Raw genomic sequence first — 14,557 nt, 5'->3', positions numbered from 1 at the left:
ACACTTGCTTAAAAACCTGTTCCATCTCCAACTTTTTCCAATTCTGACGAAGGGTCATCGACCTGATACTGTACGTTAACTCTGTTTCTCTCTCCACAGATGCTGCCTGACCTGCTGAGTATTTCTAGCATTTTCTGTTTTTATTAGGACAGGTAACTGGTCAAAGTGGTAGGCTTTAATGAGCGTCTTAAAGGAGGAGAGAGAGGTGGAGGGGCGTAGAGATTTAGGGAGGAAATTCCAGAGCTTAGGACCTAGGCAGCTGAAGGCACGGCCGCCAATGGTGGAGCAATGGAAATCAGGGATGCGCAAGAGGCCAGAATTGGAGGAGCGCAGAGATCTCAGAGGGTTCACAGAATCACAGAAACCCCACAGTGCAGATAGAGGCCATTTCGGCCCATCGAGCCTGCACCGACACATATCCCACCCGATCCCCGTAACCCCTACACCAACACATATCCCACCCTATCCCCGTAACCCCACGTATTTAATCCCCCTAATTGTAGGGCTGGAGGAGGTTACAGAGATAGGGAGGGGGGGCGAGGCCATGGAGGTATCTGAAAACAAGGATGAGAATTTTAAATTCAAGGCATTGTCGGACCAGGAGCCAGTGAACACAGGGGTGATGGGTGAAGAGGAATTGGTGCGAGTTAGGATACAGGCAGCAGAGTTTTGAATGAGCTGATGTTTCTAGAGGGCGGAAGTTGGGAGGTCAGCCAGGAAAGCATCGGAATAGTTGAGGCTGTGAAGAAATACTTAGCATCCATTGACAGTTTGGCTAAGATCAGGAATTTGCCATGTAGGGAATCGAGGCCACAAACCCATGTCCTACTACTCTGTGGCACATCAACTTGGAACGCTAAGGGGTAAAATTTCATCTTTACCACCTGGTGGAGCACAGAGATGAAAATTGGGTGCGAAGGATCACCTGCCTGAAGGGGAGCCGAACTCATTTTCCTTCTATTAATTTAAATGAAAAATAAATCTGGTAAGCTCCATTGCCGGGACCTGATTTTCCTCTCTGCACTCCGCCTAGACAATAAAGAAAGACTTTCATTTATATAGCATCTTTTATGACCTCAGGATTTCGCAAAGTGCATTACAGCCAATGAAGTACAGTCACTGTTGTAATGTAGAAAACGTAGCAGCCAATTTGCACTCAGCAAGCTCCCAGAAACAGTAATGTGATAATGGCCAGATAATCTGCTTTTATTAATGATGTTGGTTGAGGGATAAATATTGGCCGGGACACGAGGGAGAACTCCCCTGCTCTTCTTCGAAATAGTGCCATGGGATCTTTTACGTCCACCCAAGAGGGCAGGCAGGGCCTCAGTTTAATGTCTCATCTAAAAGAAGGCGTCTCCAACAGTTCAGCACTTCCTCAGTGCTGTACTGAGGCACAGCAGCATAGATTTTTGCGCTCAGGTCCTTGGAGTGGGACACGAACCCCCAACCTTCTGGTTTTGAGGTGAGACTGCTACCCACTAAGCCATGGCTAACACGGCTGCAGGCACGTTCAGATGAGTTGGTAACAATTAAGGCTACAATTCCAGAAATAGCATGACAGCTGAGGTGTATCCTGACCCACTCCCTCAGTTCTCTTTTGACTTAAGACCCTCACTCCAACTCCCCCCTCCATCCCAGCCCCTTATCCCCGAGAGAAGAAGGAAATAGAAGCACAGTGTGTCACTTTTCTTATGATAATGTTGTGCAAAAGAGACATGATAATGCATTTCAATAACATTTTAGTCACTATTTTGTGTGTTTATTTTATAAATAAAGAAAGGATTGCCAATTGGTCTTTTTTTAATAAGGACAGTGTCCCTTTAAAGCTTCCTTTAAAGCTGATGTTGAGCATCACACTTGTTCAATAATAATAACTGTATCCCTTTCCTGAACACTAGAGTGTGAATAATAAGATGGCCACCATACAGATGCAACTTAAATCTTACCTATTCCACTTGTGTGGTCTCCAAATCGGAATGCATTAGGTTTCCGAACCAGTCTCGTCCATTTTGAACCATCTTTGTGGTTTTGGGAATAATTGCAAAGACCTTGATCGAAGTTGCAATTTGCCAGAGATGGGTCGAAGACCAGTGCTTTATTCAACAAAAAACAGAAAATACCGTTCAGCATCGAACAGACTATATACAGTGAGAAAAATTGTAAGAGTAATGCAGAACCACATGACTGAGATGTGTATCGATTCAATACTACTCAAAAACACAGCTAACCCTGCCAAAGGGACTGGCTAAAATCCATCACCACATCTATAACTGCCCAAGAACAATTCGAGCTAGAAATAACAATAAGTTTACAAGAAAAAGCTGAGTTTTATGGAGTAGGATAGTTGATCAATAGGGACTTGTTCAAACTTTCTGGAGTTTGGCTTGAGGGCCGATTTTAACCCCCCTCCACCGCCACCCCCTCACGCCCGATGAGAATGGGATGTACGTGGGGTTAAAATAGAGGCAGTGTCCTCCCCTCCTGGTTAGCTTCACACTCACACGTAAGGGAGTTATAGGGAAGAATTTAGGAAAAAAAGCTTTTATTTTCCAACTGCAGGATAAGTCATGGCTTTTGAGCCTCTGCCAGACCTGAAATAGTCACAATGATTAATAGGTGGCTATGGACCAAAATCAAGGGAGAGATTTTTCAGTCATGTGCTTCACACAGTCCCAAAACAAAGTCAAATTGGATGGATAAACAGTGATTAGCAACTTAATTTAAAATAAAATCTACCAGCTGATGCTGTCCACAGAGAAAATAATTAACAAATCACAAATTTATTTCTTTATGTGACATTAGCTTGTCCAGCTCAATTGTGGTGGGTGCGTACATTTGTGGCACTGAATTTAAAATAGATTTTAAATGTAGTAAAGGTTTTGGTGAGGCTATTGGACAGAAAAGAATGCAATTAATAAAAAGTAAGAACATCAAGTGCACTAGGGATAACAATTCTGATGCCGGTGAGGTCATATGTAGGAATAAGCTTAAATTGACGATTTAACTGTCATTCACACTATGGTTATGCCTAGGGTTGCCAACTGTGGCTGTAATGCGTTTTGCGAGGTTTCATCATATGACATCCTGTCTCCAAGCACCACGCTCCCACCATTGGTCACCTGACATGTCCATCCGCCACCATCCCGCACAAAAGGAAAGCAAACAGACTCTTCATTACCCAATTGGCTGATTCTGGACTGTCAGTCAAACAGCCTTACTTCCCCCCTTCAAGTCCAATATTTTTATAGCTAATAAACAAAAGTAGACTAAGAATTTTTTTTTAATGCGCCCATAATGGGTATTCCTCGCAATCAGTGTCCATCAAATTAATTTTTAAATCCTGGAGACTCCATGGCAATCCTGGAGGTTTGGCGAATCTAGCTAAAGCTACTGCAACACAGACAGCGCACTCAGCTTTTGGTGTTATGAGCAACGTTACCTCTAAAGTGCGCGGGCACGCGGCCACACATCGATCGGGAGGTCCTGCGCAGGCTTCTCACCAGCTGTTGCCGCTGGAAAAGATACCGCGGCTGCTGCAGCACATTTAAAGGGACCACACATGGAAAAGAGGGCGGGAATATTGGTTATGAGTACGATTTTTCCCAGTGCGTTGTTGCCTGTTTTAGTTTCCACCACCACAGCAGTAGCCTATGCTGACATTGGGGGAGGAGTGAGCATGCGGCATGGAAGAACAGCACACAAGGTGTTGAAGGTGTGAGAGAGCAGTAACCGAAACTTGCATTTACAAAGTGCCTTTAACATAGAAGAACTGTCCCAAGGCTTTGCACAGAGGTGAAAGTGAAGCATCGTGCCAAAGAAGGGGATATTCAGAAGGGTAACCAAAAGCTTGGTTGAAGAGGTGGGTTTTGAGGAGGGTCGGGTGTGTGAGGCCCAGGCAGCAGTAGGCACAGCCAGCAATGGTGGGACAAAAGAAGGGGAACATGTGCAAGAGGCCAGAGCAAGTAAATGGGGTTAAGGGATATGGGAACAGGACAGGCACATGGGATATGTGGAAGATAAAGACCAACACAACTGATTGGGCCAAATGGCCTATTTCTGCACTGTAATTTCTATGGAATATTTCCATAGGCAGTCCTCAAATGTCTTGCTCAAATGGCCATTCTTTATTTGTGAGCCTAGACAGTGAGTGTTGGCAGTTTATTTAGTTGGGGAGGGCGGGGAGAGGGAAAGGGAGGTGGAAGGCCATCACTCTTATCCAATGTCCACATGCAGGTACTTTTGGGCTGAGGTCACTGGATAGCATAGGATTGGGAACCTGACTGATTCCCCCTCCCCTCCTTCTTAGCCCAGGATCCTGAAGCCTGTCATAGTCCCTCCAACTCTCTCCTGGCTGCGATCAGCTAATTCAGCAATGACAAGGGATCAAATTTGGAACTTTTCCCATCTAAGTGGCTCAGGACTGCACCAGCTATCATTAATTAATCAATGATAGGGACTCGCTTAATCAAGCTCAAGATAGTTTTAATTGGGTCCAATAATGGGTAGTCATTGACATATTGTATGGTCTGCTTCTGTGTCTTCATGAGCCATTAGCCTGAGCACTCATGATACTGCTTTGAAACTCTTTATATTACTGAGGGTCAATATCCACATAAAACGCCTTCATTAGAGATGTAAAGTACCAGCTTATTCACAAGTTACCCAACTCAAGAAGAAAATGAAACCGCTAACCTGTTTTATTATTGCAGAAATGTGGGGAGAAAGAGATGTCATCCAGTGCGGCATAACCTCCTTTTGTGCTGCTGAATGCGACTTCAAATACAATCTGAAACATCAATAGCCACTCACACAACTTGGAACAATGTGTCAAGAAAACTCTAGAACATTAGAGACTTGCTGTTTTTGGATTTCACACATACTGTGAAACCTGTAAATTAGGGACACCTAAGGGCCTTGCATCAGGTGTCCTTTATTTGCAGGTGTCCTTATTTTCAAAATGGTCATTGCAATATACAGTAAACCAGATGAGCCAAATATTCCCAGGATTGGCTGTATCTCCTTCAGCGTTCCTTCTTTTTTCCGCTCTCGCCTGGGATTGTGCCTGATTGTGGAGCCCTGTCAGCGGGATGTAATTTCAGTTCATTTTCTGTTCATTGGGTTTCCCAGTTATTGCCATCCTGGGGTCCTTTTCCATTGAGAGTAGGAGGGATGTGCTGATCCTGGGATCTGCTACATTGGGGCCTGCACAAGGGCCGGAGTGCCTGGCAGATCCTAGCCAAATTGGGGTGGGATTAATGTCCTGCAGACCCTTGTCCGGGACCCGCTCCCTCCATGTGCTACAGCTGCGAATGTTTGAAGTGCTGGGGTGGGAGGGGGTGGGTAGGGGGCTGTTAGCAGCTCATCAGTACCTGACGTACTGGTGGAGTTAGATATGGAGTTGCCCGGTGCAGTTACATAGAAACATAGAAGATAGGAGCAGGAGTAGGCCATTCGGCCCCTCGAGCCTGCTCCGCCATTCAATGCGATCATGGTTGATCATCCAAATTCAGTACCCTGTCCCTGCTTTCTCCTTTTGTCCAATGGGGAGTTACGGCTTTTGTCCAATGGGGAGTTCTTTATCCAGCATCCATAGAGGCAGAAAAACCTCTCTAACCCCAGGACAGAGCCGTGCAAGCGTTCAATCCCAGAGATAGAGCGCTTTCTCTGCTGCTATGGGTGCTGGGTAAAGAGCTCCCCATTCCACAAAAGCTGTTGCTTTCACAAACCTGCATGACCCGTGTTTTAAATTGTAAACGGACTTGGTGCACTGAAGGCTGTCTGTAGTTTGTAATTTGCGAGTGTCTGTGGTGTAAAGGGGCAATTTGTTTCTATTATAATGTAAGGACGGTGAGTAAGTGTCCATTTTCTGCAGGTGTTTGTCTTATGGGAGGATCCGTTTGTACAGGTTTCACTGCACTTTTCACCATAAAGGCCTGAAACTATTTATCTACAACTCTTGTCCTGTATATTTTCTCACGTGAAAGGGAGAGGGAAAATTGCAGACAAGTCAACACTGGACTCCTGATCACCTCATCTCTTAATGATTCGCTGTAGATAGGGTTGCCAAACCCCCCAGGATTGTCCAGAAGTCTCCGGGAATTAAAGATTAAAGATTAATCTCCAGGACACTGCTGCGAGCGACACCCAGGAGATGGGGAGAAAAAAGGCTGTTTGACTGACAGTCATGAATCATCCAATCGGGTAACAAAGAGTCTGTTCGCTGTCCAATTGACTGCAGGAAAGCTGGGCGCAGCGAGGATGGACATGCTGGGTTACCAATTTCGGGACGCATGGGCGGGCCAGTTGGAGGCGGGAGGTCCTGTGATGAAACCTCCAGGAATACGTCCAACCAGAGTTGGCAACCCAAGCTGCAGACTGGCTTTGGGAGAACCAGAGATAAGGCTGTTGTCCCACATGCTATCTAAGGACTGGGGAGTAGCAGGAAGGGGGTAACTAAAGTGAAGGGGAAGATAACTGTTCTACACCATCAGAAAACTAATGTCCACACATCGGTTTGAAATACATTACCACAGCGACTACACTTCAAAAGTACTTCATTGGCTGTAAAGCGCTTTGGGACGTCCTGAGGTTGTGAAAGGCACTGAATAAATGCAAGTCTTTCTTTCTTAGTACCACAGGCCGAATGTAAACATGGAGGTACGTAAAGAGGAAAAAACAGCTCAGAAGGAAAGGGATTAAAACTAGTACAATTACCAGACAGAGAGATTTGAATTGTACATACACAAATGTACAAATTATTGTTAATAAAATTGGTGTGCAGGAGGCATAAATTGGGGGCATATTACATATAATTACATAAAATCTACAGCACAGAAACAGGCCATTCAGCCCAACTGGTCCCTGCCGGTGTTTATGCTCCACACAAGCCTCCTTCCACCCCTCTTTATCTCACCCTGTCAGCATATCCTTCTATTCCTTTCTCCATCGTGTGTTTATCTAGCTTCCCCTTAAATGCAACGACACTATTCGCCTCAACCACTCATTGTGGTAGCAAGTTCCACATTCTCAGCACTCTCTCAGGTTTCTCCTGAATTCCCTATTGGATTTATTAGTGACTACCTTATATTTATTGTCCCTAGTTTTAGTCTTCCCTAACATCTTCTCTATGTCTACCTTAATAAAATCCCTTCATAATTGTAAAGACCTCTGTTAAGCCATTCCTCAGCCTTCACTTTTCTAGAGAAATATAATACAATAACATTAACAGAAATATGGTTTTGGGAAGAGCTGAACTAGGAGCTTAACATTCCCAATTAAAAATAATCATGTGAGATAGAGGAGAAATTAAAAAGAAAAGGGATGGTAATGTTAATCAAAGATCCCATTATAGCAGTAAACTGTAGGGATAGCTCAAAAACTGAATCCATTTGACTAGAACTAAGGAATAAAAGAGGAACTGTTATTCTTTTGGGAATATATTGTAGATTGGCAAACAGTGGAAACCAGATAGAGGAAAGAATGAAAGAAGTTTTATATAATGCCTTTCACATCCTCAGGACGTTCCAAAGCACTTCGCAGCCAATAAATTGCTTTGAAGTGAACAGGCAGATTTTGAACTAGGGCCTTGGTTTAACGTCTCATCCAAAAGTTGATAAACTCCAACAGTGGAATATTGCATTGGAGTATCAGCCTAGATTACATACTCAGGCCCTGGAGTGGGATTTGGACTTACAACCTTCTGACTCAGAAGACAAGAAAGTTACCATTGTACCAACCTGGCATCTTTTATTCAGCCTGCACAAGATATATATGGAAGTGGCAAAGAAGGAAAAGGTTTCTCTAATGCACTCAGGGCTGCTTTCGAGATCAGTAGGTATTTAGTCCAACAAGGTAAAGGTAGTTTTCAAACCCCTCCATGGCCTCGCTTGTCCCTATCACTGTAACCTCCTCCAGTCCTACAACCCTCCGAGATCTCTGCACTCCTCCAATTCTGGCCTCTTATGCATTCCCAATTTCCATCTCTCCACCATTGGTGGCTGTGCCTTCAGCTGCCTAGGCCCTAAGCTCTGGGATTCTCTCCCTAAACCTCTCTGCCTCTCTACCTCTCCCTCCTCCTTTAAGACGCTTCTTAAAACCTAACTCTGTGACCAAGCCTGTCCTAATATCTCCTTATGTGGCTCGGTGTCAAATTTTGTTTGATTACGCTCCTGTGAAGTGCCTTAGGACATTTCATTACGTTAAAGGCGCTATATAAATGCAAGTTGTTGTTGTTATTATTTTCTCCCCCTTAAGTCTTTACTAGAAAGGTACCAGGGATGAGGGACTTCAGTTATGTTGAATAACTAGAGAAGCTGGGGTTGATCTCCTTAGAGCAGAGAAGGTTAAGGGGAGATTTAATAGAGGTGTTCAAAATCATGAAGGGTTTTGATAGAGTAAATAAGGTGAAACTGTTTCTAGTGGCAGTAGAGTCGATAACCAGAGGGCACAGATTTAAGGTTATTGGCAAAAGAATCAGAAGGGAGCTGAGGAAACCTTTTTTTACTCAGCAAGTTGTTAAGATCTGGAGTGCACTGCCTGAATGGATGGTGGAAGCAGATTCAATAGTACCATTCAAAAGGGAATTGGATGAGTACTTGAAGGGAATATATTTACAGGGCTATGGGGAAAGAGCCGGGTGTTGTGTATGTACCTTTAAGAGAGAACTGTTTTACAGCTCCTGTATACTGTAGTACCGGCAGTGACCACACCTGTATATAAAGCTGGAGCAGGCTTCTGTACTTCAGTCTTGAGACTACTCTACTCCAGTAAACACCTGTTGATTGTTAAGTTACAGCATCCGTGTAGTTCTTGGGGAAACATCCTATTTAAAGAATCACGGATCTAACAGTGATGACAAGTGTCGATTCGAATCTACCTGCAACTCTGCATTTCCCTTCGAGGATTCGCTCCGGGAGGGCGGTGGAAGAAAGTCGAGGCCAGAAACACGGGCGTCGACACGAGCAACCGCCCAGTCATCCGGCAGAGAGTGAACATCGCAGGGGAGGCTGTGGAGAGCCGGGCTTGGTTCCCCAGCCACGACGATCAGCAACAGACTGACGACAGGTACAGCGCAGACCCTTCCCAGACAGCGGCAGCTGGAGCCGACCGACGGCAGAGAAAAAGCCGAGCAGCGTCGACGGGGTAAGATAGAGGGTGAAGCGCACAGGGCGCAGCCGGGGGTTGAAAACCGAGCAGCGTCGAGGAAAAACAAAACAGAGAGAGAGAGGGTAAAGCAGCAGCCGGGGTCAGGACCGAGCGGTGGAAACGGGAAAGGCGCACAGAAAAAAAAAAAAACGCGCAGAGCACAGCCAGGGCTCAAAGGCTGAACAGTGTCCGCGGGGAGAAGAAGGGAGAGCGCGGGAGACGCCATTGAGCCGTGGAGAAGAAGGAAGAGCACGGGATACGCCATTTTTAGAAGCCGCAGCGGAGAAGAAGGGCGAGCGCGGGAAGAAAGGAAAGCGTGGGAGATTCCATTTTGTGCCAGCGGAGAAGAAGGGAAAGCGCGGGAGACGCCATTTTTGACAGTTAAATCACACCCAGGGATGCCGAAGAGTGGCAGTATCTCTACGTTCGACAATGAAGTCGAAGATTGGGCGACATATGTGGAACGTATTGAGGTGTACCGCAGGGCGAATGAAGTGCCAGATGCTAGGAAAGCACTGGTTCTGTTAAATTCCATGGGTGCAAAAACTTATGGGTTACTGCAAAACCTAATAACCCCAGAGAAGCCTGTGAATAAGAATTTCGAAAGCATAGTAGAAATCCTACAGGACCACTTAAACCCCACACCGCTGCTGATAGCAGAACGATTTAAGTTCCATAAAAGGAATCAACACAAAGACGAAAGCAATGCTGAGTACTTAACGGAACTGCGCAAGCTATCGAAACACTGCCAGTTTGGGGTGGGACTAGCAGATACGTTAAGGGACAAGTTTGTGTGTGGGCTTCAAAGTGAAGGAACCCAGAAACGGCTTCTATCAGAAAAGGATCTTACGCTGGACAAGGCTTTCAGTATGGCAGTATCACACGAAGCAGCCGCAAGGGGCGCTGCAGAGATACAATGGAGACCGCAAGAATATGGCACCAATGAAATGTCCTATGGAACAGGGAAGTGTTATTGCAGCGGCAGAAGAACACACGACCAGAAGGATTGTTGGTTCAAGGACCAAGTGTGCAGACAGTGTGGAAAAGCAGGACACATAGCAAGAGTCTGCAGGTCTGGGAAAAAAACCAACAGTAAGAAATCTCCACAGGAGAAGGACAAAAAGGGACTACAAGCGGCTATTTTCACATATACCCTTGAAAGCTACAGAGATTGTCTTGAAGACGTACACGGGGCAAAAAGTCTACCCCAAAGGAAAAATAAGGGTGAAAGTGATATACAAAGGCCAGGAAATACCTAAAATGGACTTATATGTATTGCCAGATGGAGGACCACCACTGCTAGGACGTGAATGGATCCGGAAGATACAATTAGATTGGCATTCCATACAGGCACTGAAGGTTGAGGCCAAAAAGGATGATGATGTCACACCTGGACGACTGTCAAAAATGCTAACTGACGCAAAAGAAGTGTTCCAGGAGGGACTCGGAACACTAAGAGGCATAACAGCAACGATTAAAATAGAGGAAAATGCAAGCCCAAAGTTTCTTAAGGCCAGACCAGTGCCTTATGCGATCAGACCAGCCGTCGAAGCAGAGCTGGAAGGGTTGAAACATTCAGGAGTACTGTCCAAAGTAGACTGGAGCGAGTGGGCTATACCCATCGTTCCTGTAATGAAGAGGTCGTTGAGTAATACGCCTGGGGAACCAAAGAAGGTCCGCATCTGTGGGGATTTTAAGGTGACAGTGAACCCAGTCCTTCACACGGTACAATATCCGCTTCCACGAATTGAGGATATTTTCACCTCGCTATCTGGAGGTAAACGCTTCACCAAAATTGATCTAGCCCAGGCGTACTTGCAAATGGAGGTAGAAGAAGCCTCGAAACAATACCTCACGATCAACACTCATAAAGTTCCTCGGGCTGGTAAACTACCACCATAAGTTCTTACCAAATTTGTCCACGGTATTACACCCACTGAACACCCTACTGCAAACAGGGGTGCCATGGAAGTGGAACGACGAACGTAGACGAGCTGTCCAGAAGTGTAAAGAATTGATCACATCAAAAGAGGTGTTGGCCCATTTCAACCCAGCACTACCAATTCGTTTGGCATGTGATGCATCACCCTATGATATTGGAGTGGTGCTGTCGCACAAATTCCCAGACGGGTTGGAGAGGCCAGTAGCCTTTGCGTCTCGGTCACTAACCTCAGCCGAGCGCAACTACGCCCAGATTGACAGGGAGGCCCTCAGCCTAGAATGGGGAGTAAAAAAATTCAACCACTATCTGCATGGGCAGAAGTTCACCTTGCTGACTGACCACCAACCACTTGTCTCCATCTTTAATCCTAAGAAGGGCGTTCCAGTGATGACTGCACAACAGTTACAAAGATGGTCCCTGTTTCTAGGGGCGAATCAATATGAAATAAAATATAAAGGCACAAAACAGCATGGAAATGCTGATGGGCTATCACGCCTGCCACTGCCTACTGTGGAGGATGGTGTGGAGATGCCGGAGTTGGACTGGGGTGGACAAATGTAAGAAGTCACACAACACCAGGTTATAGTCCAACAGCTTTATTTGAAATCACAAGCTTTCGGAGCGCTGCTCCTTCTTCAGGTGAAGTGGAGAAATGCATAAAGACTACACGATAACATCAACAAGTTCCATCCCACCATCAAACTCACCATGGACTACTCCTCAGAATCAGTCTCATTCCTGGACACACGAATCTCCATCAAAGACGGACACCTCAGCACTTCACTCTACCGCAAGCCCACGGACAACCTCACGATGCTTCACTTCTCCAGCTTCCACCCTAACCACGTTAAAGAAGCCATCCCCTATGGACAAGCCCTGCGAATACACAGGATCTGCTCAGACGAGGAGGAACGCGATGGACACCTACAGACACTGAAAGACGTCCTTGTAAGAACGGGATATGACGCTCGACTCGTCGATCGACAGTTCCGACGGGCCACAGCGAAAAATCGCATAGACCTCCTCAGAAGACAAACACGGGACACAACCAACAGAGTACCCTTCGTCGTCCAGTACTTCCCCGGAGCGGAGAAACTACGCCATGTTCTTCGCAGCCTTTAACATGTCATCGATGACGACGAACACCTCGCTAAGGCCATCCCCACGCCTCCACTACTCGCTTTCAAACAGCCGCCTAACCTCAAACAGACCATCGTTCGCAGCAAATTACCCAGCTTTCAGGAGAACAGCGACCACGACACCACACAACCCTGCCACAGCAACCTCTGCAAGACATGCCAGATCATCAACACAGATACCATCATCACACGTGAGGACACCACCCACCAGGTACATGGTACATACTCATGTGACTCGGCCAACGTTGTCTACCTCATACGTTGCAGGAAAGGATGCCCCGGAGCATGGTACATCAGCGAGACCATGCAGACACTGCGACAACGGATGAACGGACACCGCGCAACAATCACCAGGCAGAAGTGTTCCCTCCCAGTCGGGGAACACTTCAGCAGTCAAGGACATTCAGCCTCCGATCTTCGGGTAAGCATTCTCCAAGGTGGCCTTCGAGACACACGACAACGCAAAATCGTCGAGCAGAAACTGATAGCCAAGTTCCGCACCCATGAGGACGGCCTCAACCGAGATCTTGGGTTCATGTCACGCTACATGTAACCCCACCTGATGCAGGGTCATCCAGACTCGAGTCGACATTGGCTTGTTCTCTCTACACAGATGCGGCCGGACCTGCTGTGATTTCCAGCCAAAAAAAATGTTTTTTGTCTGTTTTTTTGTTTTTCATACAGACCCCAGCATCTGCAATATTTGACCCCTTGTGACCCCACCTCATTGTTCTTTGATGTAATGTTTCCCTGACTGACCTGTTTGGACACCATTCACACCTTTGACTGCTGTGATTATCTCTCTGCCGAGGTGTGATAAATGGCAGTTGGAAAGGTTACCTGTAAACATCTGACATGATTCTCTGACTATATAAGCTGTGTCTTTATGCATTTCTCCACTTCACCTGAAGAAGGAGCAGCGCTCCGAAAGCTTGTGATTTCAAATAAAGCTGTTGGACTATAACCTGGTGTTGTGTGACTTCTTACTGTGGAGGAAGCACCAGCAGTGGACCCTATCAAGGTATTTTATTCGTCAATAATTGAACGATTGCCAGTAATGAACGCGGATATAGAGAAGGAGACCCGCAATGATCCGACACTGTCTCGGGTATATGATTTGACGGTGAGGGGATGGCCAACACATGGCGACTCACTGTTGCCAGCATTCTCATCCAGAAGAGAACAGCTGTCAGTATGCCAGGGGACAGTGATGTGTGGATCCCGAGTGGTGATTCCACCCAAGTTAAGGGAGAGAGTGCTAAATGAGCTTCATGAAGGTCATCTGGGAGGGGTGAAAATGAAAAGCCTTGCGAGGGCTTATGTGTGGTGGCCGGGGATCGATCAACAAATCGAGGACCTAACCAAGAGCTGCTCTGGATGCCAGAAGGTCCAAAATGCACCACCACATGCCCCTCTACACCCATGGGAGTGGCCTTCCTCTCCATGGCAACGGGTGCATATTGACTTTGCTGGTCCATTCATGGACTCAATGTTCTTAATAGCAGTGGATGCTCACTCGAAATGGCCTGAGGTGATAAAAATGTCCTCAACCACTACAGAGAAAACGATTGCAGTCCTACGGACCATATTTACCAGGAACGGCTTGCCAGAGCAGATTTGCTCTGATAATGGACCACAGTTTGTGTCCGAAGAGTTTCGGAAATTTATGAGAAGGAATGGGGTAAGGCATTACACATCCGCCCTGTATCATCCAGCCACAAATGGATTGGCTGAAAGGTTCGTACAAACCTTTAAAAAGGCGATAAAGGCCATGTGCGACGATGAAATTCCACTACAGCATAAGGTGGACAATTTCCTATTAGCCTACAGAAATGCGACACATGCAGTTACCAACCAGACCCCGGCCATGATGTTCTTTAACCGAAGGTTGAGATCTCGTCTGGATTTGCTCAGACCCAATGTGTGAAGAAATGTTGAGGATAAACAATTCCAGCACATCAATGAGAAGCCGACAAGGAGCTTCAATGTAGGACAACCAGTCTTGGCCCGTGACTACCGAACAGAGAAATGGCAACCCGGAACGATATGCACAAGGCAGGGGCCATTAATGTACACAGTGGATGTCGGGGAGAACATTGTGAGACGCCACGTCGATCAGATCTTAGCGTCACAGGAACGAGTCAACCCTATTATGTCCGTGTATAATTGAGACACGGACTGCAGGAGTTGGTTACAACAGGTCTTTACTGAATGGAGGCAACCTGGAACTACCATGCAAATGTTACTACACAGGCTTATATACAGGGGTGGTCACTACTGGTACTGCAGTACACAGGGGCTGCAGAATATAGTTCCTTCTGCAAAGTAC

General features: G+C 46.3%; 1 protein-coding gene across 1 annotated transcript in view; it reads right to left on the bottom strand.

Annotated features, from left to right (window-relative positions):
- Positions 1-14,557, bottom strand: part of mamdc2a (MAM domain containing 2a) — a 249,100-nt gene that overhangs the window by 85,284 nt on the left and 149,259 nt on the right. The window contains exons 7-8 of the mRNA XM_085992348.1: positions 4,696-4,789; positions 1,950-2,096 (exon numbers count right to left, since the gene is read on the bottom strand). Of these exons, the coding sequence (XP_085848474.1) occupies positions 1,950-2,096; positions 4,696-4,789 (241 nt within the window). The remainder of the gene's footprint in view (positions 1-1,949; positions 2,097-4,695; positions 4,790-14,557) is intronic.

This window comes from Somniosus microcephalus, chromosome 1, assembly GCF_052327205.1.
Source record: "Somniosus microcephalus isolate GS21.2 chromosome 1, FLI_Smic_1.0, whole genome shotgun sequence".
Taxonomy (NCBI): Eukaryota; Metazoa; Chordata; class Chondrichthyes; order Squaliformes; family Somniosidae; genus Somniosus; species Somniosus microcephalus.
Note: the sequence above shows the minus strand (reverse complement) of the source record. Positions and strands in the feature narration are given on the sequence as shown.